The following is a 22,988-nucleotide window of genomic DNA, read 5'->3' as shown; positions in this document are numbered from 1 at the left end:
GAGATACTGCTGCCACTAGTGACCTTTGAAGCCTCCTGCAGTTCCCTGGAAGCCAGCTGGAACAGCCAGAAGTGTGTCAGAAACCTCCTCCGAGCTACAGGAATACCAGCAGTAACCAGTTAAGTAACCCACTGCCCCCTAAGGCAGAATAGCTTATGCACAAAGAAACAACCCCCAGCTAGACCCTCTCATGACCCACTTTCAGGATCCCTATGACCTTGAGAACTTCTCACCATATTTACATTTTCAGAGGACATTGTGATCTGCTATTCAGATCATCCGGCACTACCAGCAGTGACGGCTCATATACTCCCTGTGTGCCAGCATGCACAGCCAACGCTCCTCTTCAACCCCTGTCTCCTCCCTACTGACCACCACCTTAGGACGCCTACAGCTTTAGTTGCTCTCAGCCCCTCCATCCCTGGTCAGGACAGCAGAGGTGGCTCCGCAGATTCCACACTTCAACTGCAGGAGCTGGAACACATCCTTACCTGCACACCTGTAAAGAAGAGCTAATAAAAATGCAGTTGATGGCTTTGATAAATATAAACTAAACAGTGATGGACACTCTAGATTTCCCACAGCTAGCTGGAAAACAAGTTTTTCACCTGACATTTTCAGGAAAGCCGGTGAGAAAAAAAGCACAGGACTTCAGCAACCCATCAGGGCAGACAAAGTTCTAGCAGAGTCCTAAAAACCGGTCAGCTATCGTGCAAGAAGGACTCCAGCACTTACATGTAAGGAACAAAACCTTCCACATGACAACCAATATAAATAGAAGTATCACCACTTCCAGAAAGAGGGACCAGGGTCTCCAACCCCTTACCTTGCTATCCAACTTCTTCATTGTCACCAGGTCCAAGGACTTGAGCGAGTGTCCGGTTGGGGTGATGAAGTACAGGCAGACGTGAATCCTCGTGTCATGATAGTTGAAGAGAGATCGGCGGATTTTCAGCTCTTCTTGCAAATAGTTTTCAAACTGCGTATCAATGTACTCAACTATCGGCCTGTAACTAAAACCATACAATTAGCAACCCAGATACTGGACCTCAAAATTACACAATGTGAAGGCTTAAGGAGTTCTCCTACACATACCATGCTATCATTTAAAAAGTAGTTATAAGACTCAAACAATTTAGCCTTACCACAGGAAAAGTGTGGCATTTACACACAGACCTTATAATCCAAAGGTTGCTGGAGTCTCCTGAGGCTGCACTGCAAAGCCTAAGGACAGCAGAGCATGGAAAGATGACTGCTTCCACAGAACAGACTTTGCCCAGATCTCAGGGCCGAGCCATCTGGCTGTAGCAATGCAACATGACCAAGGAGAGACCTTGGAGTCCCAGAAAGCCTTTACCTGGGGCTTGAGCAAGATGTCTGTGTAATTAAATGAGACGGGTCCAGAGACACTGGTCATTGCCAGAACAGATAATTCCCAACCCTGCACTGAGGACAGCTTGTTAACTGCTGATGCTCCTGGAGGACACCATTCCCTGCTGGAAAGACCTCCTGTGACCTCTCTTTCTGGTCCTCACCCAACTCCCTCTACACTCAGCCCCCAGAACCAGAGCCACTGCAGGGAGCTACTCGGTTACAGAAACATGGACACCGCCTCTGCAACACTGCAAGCAGCTCACATCTAAGCATCAAAGGCCAGCCCAGAAATGCCAAGCAGATGGCACGAGACCTGCCTTTCATCTTTATTTATCTGATCCCCAAATCCAACCGCGTCCACAATTGTTAGCTTCAGGTGGACGTTGCTCTCCTGCAGGTCGTAGGTCCGTGGCCGCAAGCGAACTGCGCTCTCATAGTGACTGGCTTCCTCCGTCTCAAATGTGGTATTGAAGAGGGTATTCATTAGTGTGGATTTCCCAATGCCGGTCTCACCTAGGAAGGAGAAATCATCAGCTCACTGCAGCATGAATTTGTCACAAGTACTTCAAAGAACATTAATTACAGAGCAGAACTAAATTATACTGTGAAAGGTTACTACAAACTGCTTGTGGACAGACATGTAATTGTCACAAATGTAACTGCATTCTTGAAGGCCTCCCACGCTTAATGCAAAGCTAACGCAGAGCACTTTGGTCTCATCTCCCCAGTGAGGATCTTACAGCACAGCAAAACATGCTATTCTCCTTTCCACGTACCCTGACTTTGCTTGGGATTCTGCACCAGAGAAGCTGGGGAGCGCACAATTTTAGTACAGTCTTTTGTGTCTTCAGATGAGAAGGAATAAAACTCAGCTGCTCCTACTGACAAGGACTATCTGGTCAGTTGTTGGCTGTCCCAAACACAGCGACAGCTCCAGGTAACACCGCAGCTCAGCGTGAAGCCAGGGGTGTTTGGTGGGCTGTGGAGGGGACAGGGAAGTCTGACAATGAGGATTCCTCTCACTCCTTTCTGTGAGATTCCAACTTTAACAGGCTTCTCTACCATTTTCTCTCTTTCCTTTATCTTGGCATTAAAGTCTCCGGGGACCTGCCTTTTTTGAAAGTGGAGATCTCTGTGAGGAGGGAATCTGGGGGCCTGTTTCAGTGCAGAGAAACAGGCACATAGCTCCGGACCTGCTGGGACAACTTGCCATCAGACCAAAAAATATCTTTTCACAGCAGAAAAGACGCTGGATGAAGGTTTCAAGATTTCACTGTGCAGCTGAACTTTGGTCCGCCTGGAAGCCTTAAAGCAGCTTGTCCCTCTTCCACAGCCTCAACCCTGCAGTCCCACATGTCCCATTAATAACTGCCGAAGGACTAAAGCCCATTCTGCTGTAACCCTTTCCCACTCCATCCACACAGCAGCTACACCAAAGCCAGCTCTGTGGCTCATTTGCTCTCCCCTCTGAAAAGCACCGCAAGCTCCACACAAGGCACTGAGCGAGCTGCTGAGATCTGGCTCGGTACATGCAAACTGTCCAAGATGGTCCTGTTCCGCACAGACACATCGCAGGCAGCATGTCTATGCTTTGAGATGATGGGGCCACCCGTGCAGCAACCAGAATTGGCCAAACTGGAGGAAATAAGCAACAAACTCTTCCATCACATCAAGCATGAGCTTCCACAGGCATCCAAACCATCTCAGCAAGACGGCAGCTGTCTGACAGAGAGCAAGAGGTGCTGCTCTGCCCTGAAGAGCTCCAGCTGCAGAGGGAGATCTTGCAACCCAGGCCAGATGATGGTGTTTGTTTTCAACATAGTCGGTTTCATCTCGTATCACTCTTGATTTCTGGAGTTTCCCTTTAGTATTTCTGCTTCCTTCAAGGCTGCCCTGTGGCCTCATGATTCTTCACACCACATCAGCCAAGGGGAGACAAGAACTCTGTTTTAGGGGAAAACACAGTGAAACCAATACCAAAATGCTATATAGCATCTGTGACACAGAGGCCAAAGCATGACAATGTTCTCAGAGGCCATGTTCCACGGTGCGTTTTTACTACAGACGTCAGCAGATCGCTGGGCTCAAGCAGGGCACTTCCAAGGCATCTTCATCTTTCCAATAGCAGAAAAAATTCTGCCAATTTGAACCTCTGAGATACGCAGAGGGAGAGAACGTGGAGTCATGAGGGGATAGCAGAGAAACTTGATGGGGAGAGAATCGTTCTTAGAAAACCAGTAGGGGCATGATTAGAAGTTTCCCATCTGCAGCCCCCCTGTTCCAACAGCCATTGAATGACACCTGGGATGCATCACAAACCAAGCTCCATCCCAGAATATTTGGCTCTCAGGCTGTTTCTGAGACAGAAAAGCTTTGAACTGCTGCTCCTGGTAACAAAATGAGACTCTGACATTTTCCAGATTGGCCTTCTAGGGGCCCCATTTAAACTCCTCATTCACTACAAGCAGCCCTATTGGCCAAGGGAGTGAAGAGAGGCAAAAATCCAAGGAAACAGCCTTCGACTCCCTGCTCATTTCCCAGGCAGTCCATCGTATTACACCTTTGGCATTGACAGCCTTCTACTGAGTGCAGCCCCTCTCGCTGGACCTGGCCACCTCCAAGGAGTCCTACAGTGGACACGCCGATGAGAGAGCAGGAAGGTGAGTGAGTATCTGTTTGAGGGAGGTGCCATACCTGCTGCCAAGGAGTCTGGGCTTTTTTCTTCTTCAAAAACCGCAGGTTCTGCTCTTCACTAGAGAATAAATACCTCATGGTGCTCAGAACAGGGCAGAGGAACACACTGCTTCCTACCAGCTGTGCCTAAGAGTCATGCAAGGAAATAAAAACAGCTTGGTGCTCCAGATTAATCTGAAAGGAAATTCATATGGAGATAGGAATTCTCCTGTTCAGTTGTAGGCACAGTTGGGAGCAGGAACTGGCAAACAGGGGTACCGTTTCTTTTTTCCTCTTATCCAAAAAAAAAAATTGCAGTAATTTTTTTCCAGTGCGTTACAAATGGTATGGCCAGGTGAGAATGCAGGTGTATCCATTCTGGTGTCCCCAAGAACATACTGCCTTCTGCTAAGGAACAGGTCTATGAAGTTCAACTGTGATTTCAGCCATGCTTTTTACTTGCGGTTGGATATGCAGAAGTGGCTTAGATATGGCTCAAGCACCTTGTGCAAGCTGCCAGGGTTTCACTGCACAGTCTGTACAGAGCCATATTCTCTTCGGGCAGATGAGGGCCAGGCAGGGATCTGCTGTCTCTAGATGTATTTCTGCTGGTCTAGCAGGTTACAATACTTCAGACCTCACACACAATACAAGAACCAGCCAAAGTAAAAATAATGCTCATCTCATCACTGGAAGGAATTGGTTTCCAGTAGTCTAGCCAGCATCGTCTACTAGATCATGCCAATACCAAAAGTAAAAAATAAGAATATAATGAGGGTATTTTAAAGACAACCTCTCGTACCTGCTCACAATCTTCAATGTAAATACTTTACTATCAATAAAAACAGAACACTCCCTTCCCTTTTCCTAGCACAGAGATGGTCATGCTTCAGGCCCTTTGACTTGCCCTGGGAAATCATTAACCAGGCACACACAGCTCAGATACAACCCTCTCATCCCCAGCTTCAGGGTGCAGGCTGATGCTCAGAAATGACCGAGTTACTGCCAGCAGCTCCCAGCTAACACATGGTGCCTCTGATGCATCTACTTGGACACCGCGTTCACCAAGAAGCTGCTCATACCAGCCACCCCGGTTTGCAAAGGGAAATATTTAACTTGCCACACACAGTCTTCCCTTAATCCTTCCTATTGAAAAGCTATTGCAGCGGAGGAGATGAGCAACACTTCACTGACTGCGGAAATTCCTCTAGTTCAGCCACTTGGACCTCCCTGCAGCTCCTGCAGCGGTAGCTCAGCTCAACGCACAGCTGGGCAGTCCCACACCTGTTTCCTCCCCCTTCCTCCTAACCAAAGGCAGAAAGCTGATATATTAAAGCTTTTCCCAAAACTCTCTAATTTTTGGCAATGAGTCTCCAACAGTTACTTGTGAAAGTCACAACTCAGAAGTATCAAGCTCCAGAGAGCTCAAATTCACTGAAATTAAAACATATTTAAGAGAGGTAGGACTTTCTGACTTGCTAAAGCCACTGCCGAGCCCCGTGGTGCAGCAGGACACACAAGAAATGCCGGTCCCAACGTCACCATGCCGCCTGCCCAGCCCACGCCTGTTTGCAGAGGACTGTGCTCACCCACACAGAGGATGTTGAAGCTGAAGCCTTGTGTGACAGACTTGCTGACCAGCTGATCGGGGAGACTGTCGAAGCCCACATGGCCCCCCAGGGAAAGGTTCCTCTTCTCTTCATTCTGGTAGGGAGAAGAAGACAGATTAGCAAACTGCACTGAGATGGCAAGTCAGATTGATGAGAGGAACCACCAAGCCCAAGAAATGACCACGCCCCCGGGCACTACAGAGCCACCAACACAAACCCTAATGCTGCCCACAAGAGCTTGTGTTTCAGCACGCCACAGTGCAAACCCTCTGACAGCCACCACCAACAGAAAAGAGAGGGGAAAAATACCGATCTTAATGGGGAATCGGGAGAACCAAGCTACCAGGCTACAAGGAAAACACCGGCATGAGCTCCAACTATACGCAGCTGGGAGAGATTAGCAAAGAAAAACCCACCACCACATGTTTTAGCACTCATTTCTCCTCATCCTTTTTTATTTTATTTTCTTAAACCCTCCAGCACTGAATTCAGCTCAACACACTCTGTATTTCACCCCCCGAGTACTTGATTTTTTTCCTTTGCTCTTGCCATAAGCAGCATGGTTTCATTCGCTCACGCGTCCAGGGGTGCTGGTCACACAGGCAGCGTGAGGAACCCTCTCGCTTTACCATCTGTGACCGCACGGTTTTCCACCGTTTCTCTGCTGTTCCTGTTCCTGCCTCCCCATATGCACTTTGTTCTTCCTTCTGTCTCCTCCCTCCCCCAGACGAAGGCTAAGCCGATCACCTGTACTAAGACAATAAACATCCAAAGAGACAACAGGTCTATGCCCTGCCTCATACAGAGAGGCAACCCGGATCTGCTGCAGTTCCAGAACAGAGGAGTTGACAGAAGGGTCGTTTCTGTTTCTAGGAGTTACGAAGGGGAGAGTTTGGATTTGCACAAATATTTCAACTGATGTTGCCACTTCTCAACGCAAATAAGCAATGCTGTCTGAGCCCAGGGATGGGAGCACTGTCCCTGCAGCCTCTCAAGCACTCTTATCCTTCCATGGAGAAGCAAGGATACATGATTTCAGAGCAGGATTCATTCACCTTCATAGTTTCTTCGGTAAACCACTCTGTTTTTCTTAACCACCAGCATGCAGTGGAAGATGGGGATGGAAAAAGTGTCTGCCCTTTGCCTGGCTCTGGCTCTTCTGTCCGTCCCTGACAATTCGGACTTTATGTCCCAGCACTAAGACTGCATGACAAGAGCATATCCTGAGAAAATCCTAAGCTGGCTGTCAAACTTCAAATTAACTCAAGAGGAAAATAAAAGAAATGACGTGACAAGCCTTGAGTATTGCTCTCTGCCTGCTAAAAAAAACACAAACCTTTGTTCAACCGCATCTCCGGTCAAAGCCTCCTTTAGTTCTGCCTTTGGTAGAACAAATATTCTCAGGTTTGTAAAATAAACCATTTAAATCAAAAGAATAACTCGTGAACAGCTGAAGCAGCTCCCATGCCTCACATACAAACCTTCTGGATGTCCTGGTTAACATTTGTTACCAACTTTCAGATTATTTTAGCCCAGTGCTCTCCCAGGAGACTCCCTGGACAGAAACACAATCAAATTGTAGCTGGGCTCCTGCGATCAATTCTGTTTCATCCCATCAGGATCCATCACACTCACTAACTAAGCGGAAATAGCAATCATTTAAGGTTTTCCTGTGGGAGAGACAGCATCAATTAAGGTTTTAAGGTGGCCAAGAGCTTAGGTGAATAAAAAAGGACCCCTAAGACAGGGAAACCTCTGAGTTACACTTTCTTCTGTTCATCTGTCACCACACGGAGATGCTCAAGCTCAGACTAACACCTCTGCAGGGCCAGACCCCAATGGCAGGATGATTCCCCGGCACAGGGAGAACAGCAAGTCCATGCTGAGCTGGCCAGCCCAACGCTGAACCGCAGATCCGGCACAGGATGGTGCAGCCGCACCAGGAAGGGGACTGTGGACGCACGTGTGCTGGGAAAGGGCTCAGAGTTGTTCAAGTTTGGTTTTCCTCTTAAGCAGGAGACTATCACAAGGCGCAGGAGGCCACTGCGTGTATCAGCACGGCTCGGGGGGCTTCCTCGGGCTCTCAGCCCTCGCTTCTCCTCTCCCCCCATGTCCCTCCGAGCCACCACCTTACAGAACTTCAAATGCCAGTTCCCACCACTGCAATGCAGTGACAGCCCAGCAAGCCGTTCCCACAGAAAGTCACCGAGTTTGACGGTTACACTTTGTGTCTTTTCATTTTAAATCATAAACAAAACCAAGCAAACAAAAACACAAACCAGAAGCCTGGGATGACATTTTGGAAGGGAAATAAATAAAGGCTGCCGATGGCTATGATTAGGCTGAGAGTGCCCGAGGCTGCGAAGAGGTTTCCAGGCAACAGGCAGCACCACTGCTCGGGATTTTAAAATAGGCTCCAGCTCGGCGAGGCTGCATTTTAAAATAAGCTCCAGCTAGGCAAGGCTGCATTGAGAACTCAGTCATGCTTCGGCCGGAGGAAACCCAAACGCGTTCGCACAGGGCTTTCTTTTTCTCTTCTTTTTTTGATGTTTGGTCACTCTTCGTTATGGGACAAGAATACGCTTACTCAAAACTGCTCGCCATCTCTTAAAGCGGCTAAACCAACGAGCCAAACTTCAGTGAAATATTTTTGTCAGTGACCTTGAAATGCACAGTTTCCTTTTATTTCTGTAAGCAGCGATAATAATCTGGTTCAAATCCAAGACACTGCTGATACCAAAGCAGAAAACCATTTGCTGTGCTTGCAGTGCGTTCAGCTGTCATTCAGCCTCCAAAAGGATTTTGCTATTGTTGCTATGTTAGGACAGACAATGGCAACAACTACTGGAAAGTAGTAAGACTAAGAAAAGAACGGGAAAAAAAAAAAGAAAGAAAGAAAGAAAGTTTTCTCTGTTTTATTCTTTCCCTCCAATCCATTGAGCTCACAAACTTGACAGCCTTGCGAACACAACCAATTTTTCTGCTCTCTTGTGTTGTTTGGTGTGCTGACCTGCCCTGCAGAGGAACTGACCCACCACCCCGATGAGCAACCACTGGCACTTCTTCCTGCATCTACCTGCAACTGATTTGCTAGTCTCATCCCGGATGACAAACCCTTTTAGCCAGCTCCCGCTCGCCCAGGGTAGCTCAAGGACAGCTTGACATGGTTCACCTACTAGTAAAGACAACAAGGTCACACACAAAATTGAATTCTTTCCAGCAGAAGCAGCCAGCCTGCAACGCTCAGCATAAATAATCAATCCAGAATACAAATGCTGGAATAAACGAGGGCAGCAGTAACACAGCAACGTGGGGTTTCTTTGTTGTTTTTGTTTTAAACAAGAGCTAGGAATTTCAGTAGGACTTTTTCCACCTTTGGTGCCAGCAATGCGCCTGCCCTGCAGGACGGGAGCAGGCAGGTTACGTGGCAGGGCTGGATGGGATCGGCTATGGCGAGAGCCAGGCAGAAACACAGCCCTGCCCTTTCCAGTTGCACTGCTCTCCGCAACACCCCCGCCCTCCACAACGCCCCATGAGAATTAGGTTCCTCATCTCACAGCCTGGAGAGACGACTCTCCTGCTTCTTACCAGGCAAGACCTCATCCTGGGGCTGCAAATAACCATGAGGCAGCCAACTTTTCCTGAAGCCCATTTGGTCATTTTGCAACATGATAATTAAGAGTCCGGGATGGCTCCGAGTGTGAACTCCCACCACGAACAACCACTGCGGCCCTGAACGTTCTTGGGTCACTAATGGCATCCAATGATGGGCAGCTACCAGGGTTTTACTGGGTGCCTTTGAATGTGTTCTTCGAAGACCTTCTGTGCCCTGAGCTTATCTTCAGGGCTTGAAGCAGAGAGACAAGGGGATGATTTGTATTTTGAATTTGGAATTTTGTGGGAAACAAGAGTCACCAGAAGGTCAGAGCAGAATTTATTAATCCAAAGTCCTTTAAACATTTTCACAGATGCTCTGGCCGGGCCGAGAAGCAGAGTCTGTCAAGGCAACAGGCGCACAAATGGCATCGGGGTGCACAGCCACGGGAACAGCCACCCCGGAGGGAAATCGATCTTTGGCTCTGGTTCCACAGCTACGTCACAGGACCCTTCTCCTGGCATGCAGCAGACAGACAGATGTGCCCTTGGTAGCACACATGGCCACACTTAGCTGAGCACCATGAGAACCAAAAAGAAACCTCCAAACATAGTGCCTCAAGCCTGCTGTAAGGCACCAGCCACCCCGGCTGGTGGCCACGCTCTGCTGGAGGCTGGGGATGCACTTGGGATGCATGATGGCACGCTGGCCCATTCCTGAGGCCACACCAGCACGAAGCTGCCCAGGCAACCGAAAACAGCATTTCAAACCCACATCAGCTTCCCAAGCCCATCCACGGCAGGGCCGTGCCATGCAGTGGGACTGCGGGGCTGGAAGGACACAGGGGGCAGCATCGCCGCAGGCACAGGCAGCAACACTGCACGCAGCCGCCCACAAACCACATCCGCAGAAGATATGTTATTTGGCCCTTTATTGCAAGTGAGACAAGAAAAGGCAGAGAAATACAATCAGAGAGAGCAAATCCAGATCCCTTTAAGAGGGTCCACACAGCATTCACATATTAATTAGGTTCTTCCTAGTAGAGAGAGGGATTAAAGAAACCTGTGAGGAGAAGTAGCACCGGCTACAGCACCATCCAGTGTGCCTATGATCCTTTAAAAAATAAAAATCTGATCACAGTTTCTCTTCTTCCAGTCTCTTCATGCTTCACCTCCGAATTAGCATCAGTTTCACTTTGCGTCATTACATTTTTCAGCTACTTGTACCAGGAAAAGTGGCTTTATCACTGCCTGCGCAACCCATGGGGGATGTCAGCAGCGAGACGATCAGCTCCGCATGCAGCTGCCCCTCAACTGCACAGTTTTCCTGGCTGGGGCTCCTGGTGCCGAGCGGAGCAGCTCACTCTGCTTTTAGATATGCTGCCCCTGTTCTCCTTGCTTTTCACACCAGGAGCAGTACAAACTGACTGGAACTTGGGATATAAAAAACCATTCTGACATCAGCTGGTTAAAAAAAAAAAAAAAAGAGACATATGATCTTTCAATTAATCTCAACAAGAAGTGGTCTTTGGTGACATATGCTGGTGTTTTCTGCTTGAGACAACCCTGACTTGTTTTACTGAATGAAGCAGGTGAAAGCATACAGGTAATCAAAAGCATAATTAAGTGCCATAATCATAAATCGTGATATTTATTTTTTTTAAATGGTGATCATTACTTTTTAAGACCTTGGCACGATGGGAGCTGTAACAGCAGACTCGCCAGCGTACAAGCAACTTGTGAATACGTCCTGTAAAACCAAGAGCAAAAATCGAAAATCACTGTTTATCAGCTAAACCATGACTTGAGTGAAGAATCCTGGTTTTATACCCTGAGGCACAGCACTTTGCTGTATCTAAGGTGCCTTTTCACTTTTCTGCGGCCCAACAAAAGAAGAGTGAGAAATATGAACAGCTGACATTTTGCAAGGCAAAACAGCAAAGGCCTACAGGGGAAAAAGGAGGGGAAACTCAGTCCTTTCTTCATTCTGCAAGATGAAAAAGGCTTATACTTGAGCAACAACCTTCAACCTGCTTCTCCCAAACGCTCCCTCTGGCAGCTCCGTAGGCTTCACACCGCCAACCTGGGGTGTCCTGGAGCTGTGGCCAGGCTGCAGCTCCCCAGACGCCAGCCCCGCACCCAGGGGAGAGGCACGGCTGTTCCGGTGAGAGATTTTTTGTTCCAAGAGCTCACAGGCAGCGGTATCACAGGTCCCTCTCTTCTGAGCTTTTTCCATTTACGTTTTCCACACACACTTATAAAATAGCAAGAGACAACAAACCAACATCTGCACAGCACTTTTCCATAGCGCTTCAGTTCCCACTGCTGAGGCACACTTTTGTCGATAAATTCCTCAATCCTGGATGACATCTTGAACTTAAATAATACCAACTCCCACAGGACTGTGCAGCACGGGAACCCTTCCAACCTGGGTACAGTCCGTTACCTTCTCACCAACGCCTTGCAGTAGCTCTGTAGCACTGGGTATACACACGGGCGCATCGTTTCGCACTGCAGTAGCACATGCAGACATGGAGTCACGGATCAGCGTGCCAGGCACCCTGCAAAGTGCAGAGCACAGACAGATCCTCTCCCTTCCAATTTACAATCAAATCAAAACAGAAAGATAAAATAGCGCTAGCAGACAGATTGCAGCTCCCCGATCAGAGTGACTCAGAGACCAGCATGAGGAAAAGCAGGGAAAGCTCCCATGGGCCCCCCTCCACGCGGCTGCGGCACCTTTGGCAGCGCTCCCGCGACGGGATGGAGCAGTCATCGCCCTGCAGAGCTGGGCACCCAGCACAGCTGGGGACTGCTGTTAGTCACAAAGCAATGACTTCACCTTCTTGATTCCCCATCCACAATCCACTGCCACAACAGGGCGTGCAACAGAAGTTTAATACCTATACCAGTGATGTCTGTAGGATGCTGTTCCCTTGTCTCCTGAACGGAAATGCATAGAATCAGGAAATTATTTGGTCCTGATGCAAGGAGTTTCATTTGCAACTGAGCAGAGAAAGGACTGAATGAGATCTGGCTGTTTATTAAATCCAAGCAGGGAAAGCTGGTCCCACACACAGGCTCACACACACACTGACACCCCAAGCAACCACACTGCCAACAGCTGGCATTGCTCTGCCCCTCTCAGACCAGTTCAGGCGACGGGGCAAGTCCAACTGCCCACACATCCATAGAGCAGAGTGCTCTGCTTCAGGGTCCAGCACATGCAGGGTCCCTACCCTAGTCCCACAACTGCGTGATGCTGAGGGGACCTCCCCCAGACATCCCCCAAACATCCATCCCTGCAAGACTCCTTGCAGAGGCGCTGGTAGTTTTATCGTCATTTCACAAGTAAACTGAGTCATGGAGCAGTTGAGTGCTTGCCTAGAGACCTTTGGGCAAACAGCGTCAGAAGCCAAATTCAGCTTATTTGTCCAAGCAGGCACTCCCTGGGGCTTGGCCCGGTTTCTGGATCAATGCAGAAAACTCTGGCAAGTCACTTCTCTCAGGAGATCCTACCCCATCTCCGAATACTGGATCAACAAACGCCACTTGACATTTTCAAAGAAATAGCAGCAAGTACAGACTGAAGTTTCCACAAAGAAAACACTTCTTTTGCCAAGCTCAGCAGCTGAGGGGTAGTAACAGCACCAGAACTGACGTTTGAAAAGCACCTCTGTGGTGCTAGCAACGTTCAAAGTAGACACTGTCACACACCAAAATACCTTTCTTGTAGTCACAGGTTAAAGACTATTAGATGTATTACAGCTCCGATGAATGAGCTCGCGCTTTACAGTCTACTAAGCAGGAAGAGATGGCCGAAGAGAGGTAATAAGACTAGATTTGATGTTGTCTAACAACAGTCAGAGGATGCTGAGCATAGTAAGTCTTGGCAGAGGGCTTAGGCACGGTACGCGTGACCCCGTGGGTGCCTTTGGTACTGGAGATGAAAGGAAGCACACTTTCAGCTGGGGCTGACCAGTGGAGATCTCAGCACCTCTCAGGCTAAACTTGTTGCACCCAAGTACCACCTAATCTCAAGCAGATTTGCAAAGCGCAAGCACATACGCAACTCTGAAGGTTTTCAGTTAATCTTAAGCATGTGCTCAAAACTCCAGATCCCCATTGTGGAGCACTTAATAACAGGCTGGGGGAAGAATGGAAGAAAAAAAAACTAAACCCTACAGAAATAATTTTAGATGTGGGGTTTGTACTGATTTACCACTTGTCTTACAATAGCAACCTGCTGTGCTTCAGCTTCTCTGCTGCCTCTCACTCCCAGTCCACTCTGGTGGTGGTACATGGCCAGTCAAACAGGACACATCTCAGATGGCATGAGTAACTCTGCCTTCACTGTGCCTGTGCAGGGAGGGCAAAAGTGTTTTCCCCACTATGGCAGCCCTGAAGAGCTGTAAATGGTAACACTGCAATGCCTAACACTGGCCTTCCTTCCAGCAATGGCAGGACAAAGCCTCCATGGCCTTTGCTTCCTTCTCTTTTCCAACACACAGCATAACAGAGCACAGCCACATCTGAACCACCCCTCCACGTACGGGACACCATTCCAGCCACTCATCTCCAGTTGCCTCATGCTCACAACAAGCTCCCAGCCCACACTGTAGTCTCCCCCAGTGAAAACCTCACGCTAAAAAAACCCCACAATTCCCAGCCCCCCTTTAAACCACTCTCCTAAGAATGACAAGAATTTTCCCAGACACTCAAGCCTTTATTCATATCCCTCCCGGCTCCCAGCTGCACTCCAGGCAGGCAAAAACATCACTGAAGAAATCAGATATGGAGTCACCACCAAGTCATGCCAAATCAAACTGAAAGCCACTCTACGTTACAGAGGCAAGGCGACTCAAAAGCTGAGGTTCTCTCCTGTAGGGCTCACTAAAGGTTACGTTGGCTGAAGTGATGCCTTTCTTGAAAGCTTTTGGATTCATTTTTAAGAGCTATTCATAAACCCCAAAATCAGTGAGGGCATTGTGAAGAGCAATGTTCAGCATTTGGAAAAACAAACAATAAAAACAAACAAACAAACAAAAAATCACTGGTCCAGTATCAATGTTTCATATGCCCCAGGCTAGTCTGGGAAGAAAAGGCGGTGCTGCACACCTGTAAAAATCCAGCGTGCTGAACACGCACTTGTAGTCACCTACACATAAGAAGGTGGACAGGGATTCAAGTGAGAAAGCAAAACTCCTTTTAAGGGAGGAACTCCTTCGACAAACTCCTTAACTGCTTTCCTGTATCCAAGCCACTGGTGCCAAATGGTGTTTTGATTCCTGCGGCACACCTTGTACCGATATCCCAGCAACACGCCGGACGGGAAGCACTCCCAGCAGTGAGCCAGGAGCAGGGATCTGCACACTCAACATATTCCCCTTCTGCAGCCAGCCTGCTCACTCGAACATCTGCAAGCAAAGAGCTAAAATGAACTGCAGACACTGCCTTCAGCTTTGCTTCAGTCTCAAGCAGCCTTTCCTCCTTAAAAACCCACAAAAAACCCTGCAAAACATCAAATAGAAATCCTACACACATCTACAGAATCAAATGAATTGGCACAGGCTTAAAACATCAGGTTTTGCTGAATTTCGGAGCTAAGTTTGAAGGGAGAGTAAAGCTTCTCATCTTTTCTCATACAACACACACCCAAGATGATATTCCCAACCTGTGAATGCAACATCGGTTTTAATTTTCTGCAAACAAACTGACTGTTTCTGGCTTAAATTCCTCTCTGACTTTTTACAGTAAAAGTAAAATTCCCACATGCTTCCTGTTCTTAAGCTGTTATTTAGTTATTTCTCTATAACATTTATGAAGCTTAATTAATTAATTGTGAGGTCCTTCTTAATTAAGAAAGGATTAAACATGCATTTTGTCCCTATCGCAAGCCCCAGCTGAGAGTTTACCAAGGAGCAAAACAGGATTTGCTGGGCATTATGCACACAATGTTTTGCAAACAAGAATGTTGCCTTTGAGAATAAGGAAAGTTGGTTAAAACAGAGAAAACTATGGAACCAAAAATGAGAGACATTTCCTTCAAAATGACCTTGAAGGATGAGAAAGTTCAGCCTTTCGTCAGCCTGAGAATTCCATCCCCCATGAGCTATTCAAAATCAAGAAACCAAAGTCCAAAACACAAACATAGCTCTTCCTTCAGCCTGTTTAAAAAAGAACCCAAAATACAGATAAACAAGAACACACCAGACTACGCCAGTTCGTTTCTTTTCAAAATTATTTATTCAGAAGGTGCTGAGGTTTTTAATTTAATGGAATTTCCCAATTAACCCTGACAAGAGACTAATCTTATCACCTTATCTACTAAGAGACTTTCCCAAGTTCACCCAAGGCAGCAGATGCATTCCCGGCTTGCACTCAACCGATCTGGCCAGCAGGACCTCTTCCCTTCCCCACCGTCCCTCCACGAGGAAGAGGAGGAGATACCTGGCACATACAAATGGCCATGGGACAAAGCCAAGAGAGAAATGGAGTGCCTGCCCCTAAGGAGTGGCATGGAAAAGGCTTGGGGAAGTTTAAAAGAAACGTCAAAAAGGGAAAAAGGATCTGGATCCCCATCATGCCAAACAAGCCATGCTGGATATCAGCCACCACAACTATTTGTTTTAGTTACCACTTAAAATAAACACAGCTAATTCCCACATACATTTCCAGAATTTATTGCCCAATTACAATAAATACTATTATTCAGCATATTTTTAGACAAGGAAACAGAGATATAATGGGAACCCAAGAGTTTTGGTCACCACTGCATGATTTTTTTCCCAGTTTGTCTTACGCAGCCATCTCACAGCATCTCCACAAACAGCATTTCCAGCTACTGGACAAGTCTCGTAATACTGCCTGGAAGACACCAGAAAGAGAAGTTTTACATATCCCAGCCACTCAGCTCCAAGAGCTACACCAGAGTCATCATGCTAATAAGCTGACTGCTATATATCCTATTAACACATGCCTCCAGAAAGCCTCAAAGTGTATTAGCGCAGAATACCTTTAAGCTGAAGACTCAAGGCCATAGAAAAAGAAAAGAAAACCTCTATCTGAAATAAGTACATTGCAAAAAGAGAAGCTGAAAGAACTATTCATTCTGTACGAAACTACAGAATAAACTTATATCACCAATGCAAACTGGAAACATCTTTGCTGCAGAAGATGGGGGAAGGAGAGCGTTCCTGGGAGCCCGGCTCTGGCAGCCCTTTTTCAGACAACCTTTTTACTGCAGCAGAGCTGAAAGCCAGGATCGAGTTGGATTAGGACCCAAGATCCGGAGCAGCGTGCTGTAAGCAGGGTCTGGACCAGAGACCCAGCAATGTCCCTCTGACCCGAGCTGCCCCACAATCGCACCAAGCACCTGCAGGAATATACATGCAATTTAAATGCCATGCGGTCAGTCTCCTCTCCCAGCAACCGACCTGAGCAACCTTGGCTGCGGGAAGGTTCGATTTTCTAGCATGAACACCACGAGCTCCGGGAACATGCTTCACGCCAGCCCACAGCTGAAGGCATGCCTGTACAGTCCTTTGCAGGCAGACATGAACTCAGCCGAGCAGAAGCCAACGGATGTGTCCTGCCTCTCCGTTACAGCAAGAACCAGCCGAAACGCTGATTGCCTGTGGAGGACTCTGGATGCATTCCCCACATGCTTCCTCACACACGTAATGCAGTGGTGGCACAGACTCATCACAACACCTCATCCAGCGGCGAGGAGAGGATGGGAGCAGCCCGAAGTCCCTCCATGGAAATCCAGCCCAGGCTCTCTCGCTCCACAGCTCCCTGCGACAATCTGGTTTTGAGGCTGTGCGAGCCAGAGAGGGCAAGAGCCCCGAGGCAGGGTGCTCCATGGGAACCTCTCTCTAGCCGTCTGACATCTCTGGAATTTCATGTGTGTGGGAGACAGACGCTTTTTGGCTTCACAAAGGAATCCGAACATCTAAACAGTGGTGCCTCCACAACCCCAACCCCATCTATGGGCCCTGGTCAGCCCGTAAGCTGAGACCAGCAACCGGGGATGTATCTGAGAAGGCTGTGGTTCTCACTGACGTTGTTCTCCCACAGCCCTCTGAAAGTCTCCACTGTCACCCCATTTTGGAGGGTGCAGATTCCCTGTCTGGCTCCACCTTTCACATTCACATGTCACAAGACGGAGGCGAGCACAGCCACTTATGCCGGAGAAAAGGCTCTGGAAGCAAAGCATCTGGCTGGGACTGAGGAGAAGCAGCACCTTTAGGATTCTTTTTCTCACTTGAGCTGCTGTGGGAGCAGAGATGGGCTCTCCTCCCCATCTGACGCTTCTACGATACATGAATACAAATGCAAAGTTTCAGGTATAAACCCAGAGCTCACTGCTGCTACACTGATGGGAAGGGGACAAACAAGCAGGCTGTGCATAAACACACAGGCCTCACCTCATCAAAACACAAACACGGGACAGGACAACATAATTTCTAAGGGCTGCAGCTAATCTGAAAAGAGCAGGACAGCTTCTCCCAGCCACAGCCTGTGATGTGCCCAGGACATGTTCTGAATAATCAGAGTTAATCACATAAATGTGCCCCTACCTCACACAGGCGGGATGGAAACAGCGTGCCCACGCCCTGTGCGTCTCCCTCAGTCCCATGGCCGCCCAGATTCCTCCTCTTAATTGCACAACCCATGAAAAGCCAATTTAGCATCATGCCATTTCTTCCCCTCCCAACCTCTGAGCCAAAGGAGCCCGAGAAGGAAAGGAGATGAGCATGACCACTGCTCCTGCAGACAGACAAACAGCCCAGTCCCCAGAGCACTCCGTTTGCACGGTGGTGCCTCGAGACGACGGGACTGGGGACAGCGGGGGCACTCGGAGACAGGGCTGTGTCTCTCCCCGCAGCTGGCAACAGCACTGGTATTCTGCTACAGAAGATAATATTTAGGGAGCTTTTGGCCTTCCAGCAACGCTGGGGACTGGCTGACAGCTGCCACCACAGCACTGATGACGAGCCCTGACACCATGCCGGCCTCCTGAAAGAGAGTTATTCTTCAGGCTTTCATTTGTTTTGCCGAGGCAGAGGGCACACACGGCTTCAGCATTTGCCAGCTCACGTCCTTCCACCCACCGCCTGGGCGCTCGCTGTGATTATAAGCGGTTAAGAGCAGCTCTGGAGCTCCCACGCAGAACAACATGTTGCATCTCTGCTGCAGGAGGAAGAGATGCTCCGGATTCACCGACAGCAACAGAACCACAGCGGGGAAGGAAAAAAAAAACCAAAAAACAAAAAACACACACACCCCAACACAAAACACCAACCCAAAAAAACAAAATCTTTTTCTGGGCAACATTTGTTCCCAGCACATACATTCAAAATAAGTGTTTAACTGCGATGGACTGTGGTTGAGCTAATTGGTCCTGCGGTTGAAACAGTCAGGGCTGGCTTCCTGTCTGAGCACAGGCGAGCCTCCCGGGGAAGGATTGCGAGGCTCGGAGAGGCAACCACCAATTTGTCTTCTCCCATGGAAGACCATTTTCCCCATCCCTCCTTCCCAAAAAAGCATACGCTACAGGCAGAAGAGCTGGCCAGGGCAGGGAGGGAAAGGGCTGCTCCCGCTGGGCCCGCTTCCTGGTGCGTGTTACCAGCTTGGAGAAAAATCTGTCACTTATGTTCCACACTGCATGGGGGATCACTTGAGTTTTTCCAGGCTAAAGGTAAAATAATTGAACGACAAAAACAGACAAGGAAATTTAACCCTGGAAATTCCAAATGGTGCTGCTGGCTGGGCAAAAAACAGGGCAGGAGGAATGTCCGAATCCAAACAAACCCCAGTTTCCACTGGAATTGAGCCATGGAAACATTTTCCTCAAGAGTTTGATTAAAAGAAAATGTAAGCCTATGCTTAGGACCTGTAGCGATTAAGTCTTCTGGCAACTGCTCTGCTCCAGCCACAGTACGCAGAGCTGTTCTCAGCCCACTCCTCATGTCCGTCTTTCATGGACTATGGTGTAACACTGGCCCCCTCACACAGGGGAGCGGGTTCAGGCTGTGCAGTCAGTAAGAGAAAACACAAGCTTACAGAAAACAGCAGAAATGCATGAAGTTTATCGCAACCCAGGCGTTGTGGCAGGACCAGGCACAGTTCAAAGGTCCCTCTCCTCCCACAGAGTTGGGAGCCGGTCACGAGAAGGCAGTGGTGTGTAAACAGGTAACGCTCACGCGAAGCTGCCAAACTGGCCAGACCCCCCCAGCTCAGCAGCTCCCTGTGACAAAAAAAACTCCATTGTCTCTTCCCAGCAAGGAAGATGTTGTTCGTCTTTCCTCTATATAAAGTGGTGGTTTTTCTGGCAAGATCTTCTAAGGGGCATTAATTTACAGTGAAGCTACCAGTAAAAGCCTAGCTATCAATCACTGACATGAAGGGGCATCTTCTCGGGACTGCACATAGACAGCTGCCCCGCAGCTACAGCACACACACAGCTACATGCACGCTGTGCACTCTTCACTGGGCGTCACCATGCCCAAATCCCTTGTCCGTGCACAGCGTCACAGTATGCACACAAAGCAAAGAGCGACAACATTTTTAAAACTTATGGCATAATGTTAAATTCTTCTTTCAGCCCAACCTTAAGGCTGAGGACACCTGCTCCTCCTCACATGCATGCGTTTGAGAGCACGTGGCCGCCTAGTTTAGAGACCAAGCAGCTGCCTTTGCACTTCCAAGTCAGACAATAGGTTAATGCAGATCGTTAAGCAACGGCATTTCGGGAGGTCGACAGGTTTTATTCTAAAAGAGAGAAAGCAACAGATTTGGGGGATTGAAAAAGCTTCTCAAAAGCAAAACAGTCTTACAGTCTCAGTCTCACATCTCATCCCATTTACTCTCCTACGCATCTGCAGTTGCTTCTCCATCACTTCTTCTCCTTCCAGCTTTTCTAGCTTCCTCCAGAGCTTCTGCATTTCCCTGCTGCATTTCACGCACTTTCTGGCTTCCGCTTGCACGTGGTGGTTCGGCTGTTTCCCGCTCAACATACCAACATCTTTGCTAATACTGCCAGTGTCTGCTCCAGCACACAGTCATCACACGTGTGCTAGCTCAGCACCAGCCAGAACAGGCAATGGAGAAGCTCTGAGCTTTGGTGACAAAGTATTTCATAATAAAACCAAACTTTATCAGCTTGCTTTCCACTCTGGTGGTAACTGTAATGATGACAACTGGCCTCGGGTATCTAGTAGTGATGCTTGCAGAGCAAGTACCAAACGCAGCAGTGGTGAGACACTGTCTCAGGGCAGATCTGCAGAAAACTTCAGTCTCCAGGGGCTGAAGCCAATCTCTCTTACAAGCCCTACATTCACAAAAACAAAGGCGGTCTTGAGCACCGCTGGTGTGATTCTGCTGCCTTAGAGGCAGCTTTCTATGGGCGAGCTTCCTTTCATTTGCTTTTGTTGGTCATTTCCAACAGCAGCACTTCAAGGGAACTTTATTGTGCTGGAGACAGAGGCGTTCTGGAGGACTGTACAAGGGAAGCGTGCATCTGGGGAGTTTTGAAAACACATTATCCAAACCTAAGGGTCACTACATTCCAGGATGTCAGTGTCAGCTGGACACTTATAAATAGCTTCACCAATCCAAATAGCATGACCTATTGTATATCAAAAACCTCCTTCAGAGGCTTTTTCAACGTTACTTCCCACTGCAGATACAAACAGACAATAAAAGTAAATTAATTTATCATCACCTTTTCTTGGCAGTAATGAGCTATTTCCACCCAGACTTTGTGCTCAGGAAGCTGAGGCACAGTGATATAAAGTGGCACCAAGAAGGCTGTAAACCCCGCAGAAAGAACAACTCGGAACACCTTAATCATGAGGTTTCTATGATACTGGTGGAGGAACAGCATCAGAGCTGAGACACGTGCTGAGGATAAAGGAAACAGCAGCTGGGACAGTCCTCTGCCCTACATCAAATGGAAACGAGATGCTGCTCTCCCACACACTTCTGCCAGATCCATGGTTCCAGGCGAAAGGCAAACTAGTCCAAAGCAAAGATCAGCACATCACCAGATCTACTGGGCCTGCAGATCCCTATAAACTCTCCCCAGCTCCCCGCACAAAGTAAGCAGATTTTCTCCTAATGGAGTTGGGCACTAAAGTCATGTTGGAGCCCAGCCATTTCACTTTGGTGCCCAAATGAGAGCCCAGCACCCTTCCCCCACTCCCCCCTTTCTTTTTTTAAATAAAAGTGACAGAGTATTGGCACAAGTACACCAAGCATTCAAGTACCCACACCAAAGAATGCAAGATTCATTTTACTTTTCTCCCAGGCTACGCAGTATTTTAGGTTCCTGTAACACCTATGAATATCTGCACAGGCACACCAAATCAACATTAGAAATATTTACATATGATATAAATGCCAAAAGAATTGCAGTGAGACAGTTAGGGTGTTCCCATTCCCTGACACTGAAGCTTTACCTTAATCCGCTCTCCCCAGAGTTTAGAAGCATTTGCTTTCTTAAATAAGAGCCCACAATCAATTTTCCTTTATGCAAGTTTTAAGTAAGTTACAGTCTTGCAAATTCATTCTTGAGCTGGAAACTTTTGGGCCAGGATTCAAAGAAATGAAGCAGAGTTTGAGATTCCTGGCAATAAGTAGTTTACAGCGAAAACAGTAGCAGGGACTTGTTTGTGCTCAAACGGCATGCCTATAATTCAGACAACCACCACTGCTGTTCCCATTTATTTAGCAATATCACACCAGACATTTTTGACTTTTGCGAGCCATGCTATTTAGTGTGGTAAAAATGTTTTTAGCTCCGAAAGGCTGCAAGATGCATCACCGAGTTACTCAATCACAACAGCCGTCCAACGACAACAAAAAACTCAAGCCTTAGACAAAGAATAGTTTGAAGCCGACACAGATTTTAGCCAGATTGACTTCCGATAGCAGTTATACAACATGTGAGCTGCAGAGAGGCGGCGGTGCACAGGTCACGCTCCATATTTGCTGTACAGCATTCTTCATACATTGGCTCAGAGACCACTTAGCCTCAAGGGTTTGCTTTGCCCGTGTTTGAATCAGTGTGCCTCTCACAGTACTATACACACACCGTTAAGTTACTCACTGTTTTAGTGTTTGGATACCAGTGGTATGTAAACAATTCTTATTTAGGAAGGTCTGACCCCATTTCTTTCCGCCCCTCATTGCGGGGTGCTCTATGCCTGCAGACACAGGGATACGGGACACCCTTTGTGAGCATCTCAGGCATCCAAGGAGCGCTCACGGAAGGTTTTCGTTACCGGTTTCAGCATCAGACCGAGCACCAGGGCCTCGGAGCCTCCCAGCCCCCGGCGGGACCTTCCCGCACGGACTCTCCCCGCACCGAGGACACCGGCTTCGTCCCTCTCCCAACCCCATCCCGCCTCCTCCCGGCTCCGCTGGCCGCTGACAGCATCCCCCCGGCTGCCCTGGCCCCAACACCGCCTGCATAATTTCCACACACACCCCCCGAAGGAAAAAAAAAACCACCCAGTGATTCCCCCCAGGAGAGGCGCGCAGGAGAGCGGGGCCGCTGCTCACCGAGAAGCGCTCCAGGTCGGTGGCGGCCATGGCCGGGGCTGGCGCGGCTCCGGCGGCGGGAGCGCGGCTCTCCCCGCCGCGGCTGGATGCGGCTGAATGGATCCAATATGGCCACTTCCTGGAAACTCCCCTCCGCCCGTCGCAGGCGCCGCCCGACGGACCGACAGA

General features: G+C 48.4%; 1 protein-coding gene across 7 annotated transcripts in view; it reads right to left on the bottom strand.

Moving 5' to 3' along the window:
- The window catches only part of SEPTIN8 (septin 8), a 46,874-nt gene extending 23,886 nt beyond the window's left edge, over positions 1-22,988 (bottom strand). For 2 of the 7 annotated variants that reach the window (XM_074603717.1, XM_074603719.1), the window contains exons 1-4: positions 22,821-22,988; positions 5,637-5,751; positions 1,692-1,887; positions 827-1,013 (exon numbers count right to left, since the gene is read on the bottom strand). In XM_074603717.1, coding sequence (XP_074459818.1) covers positions 827-1,013; positions 1,692-1,887; positions 5,637-5,751; positions 22,821-22,850 — 528 coding nt within the window. In that variant the 5' untranslated portion in view covers positions 22,851-22,988. The remainder of the gene's footprint in view (positions 1-826; positions 1,014-1,691; positions 1,888-5,636; positions 5,752-22,820) is intronic. The other 5 variants (XM_074603716.1, XM_074603721.1, XM_074603718.1 and 2 more) reach the window with 3 other exon arrangements.

Source organism: Larus michahellis, chromosome 11 (assembly GCF_964199755.1).
Source record: "Larus michahellis chromosome 11, bLarMic1.1, whole genome shotgun sequence".
Classification (NCBI taxonomy): Eukaryota; Metazoa; Chordata; class Aves; order Charadriiformes; family Laridae; genus Larus; species Larus michahellis.
The sequence above is the reverse complement of the archived record's forward strand: the minus strand, read 5'-3'. Positions and strand labels throughout refer to the sequence as shown.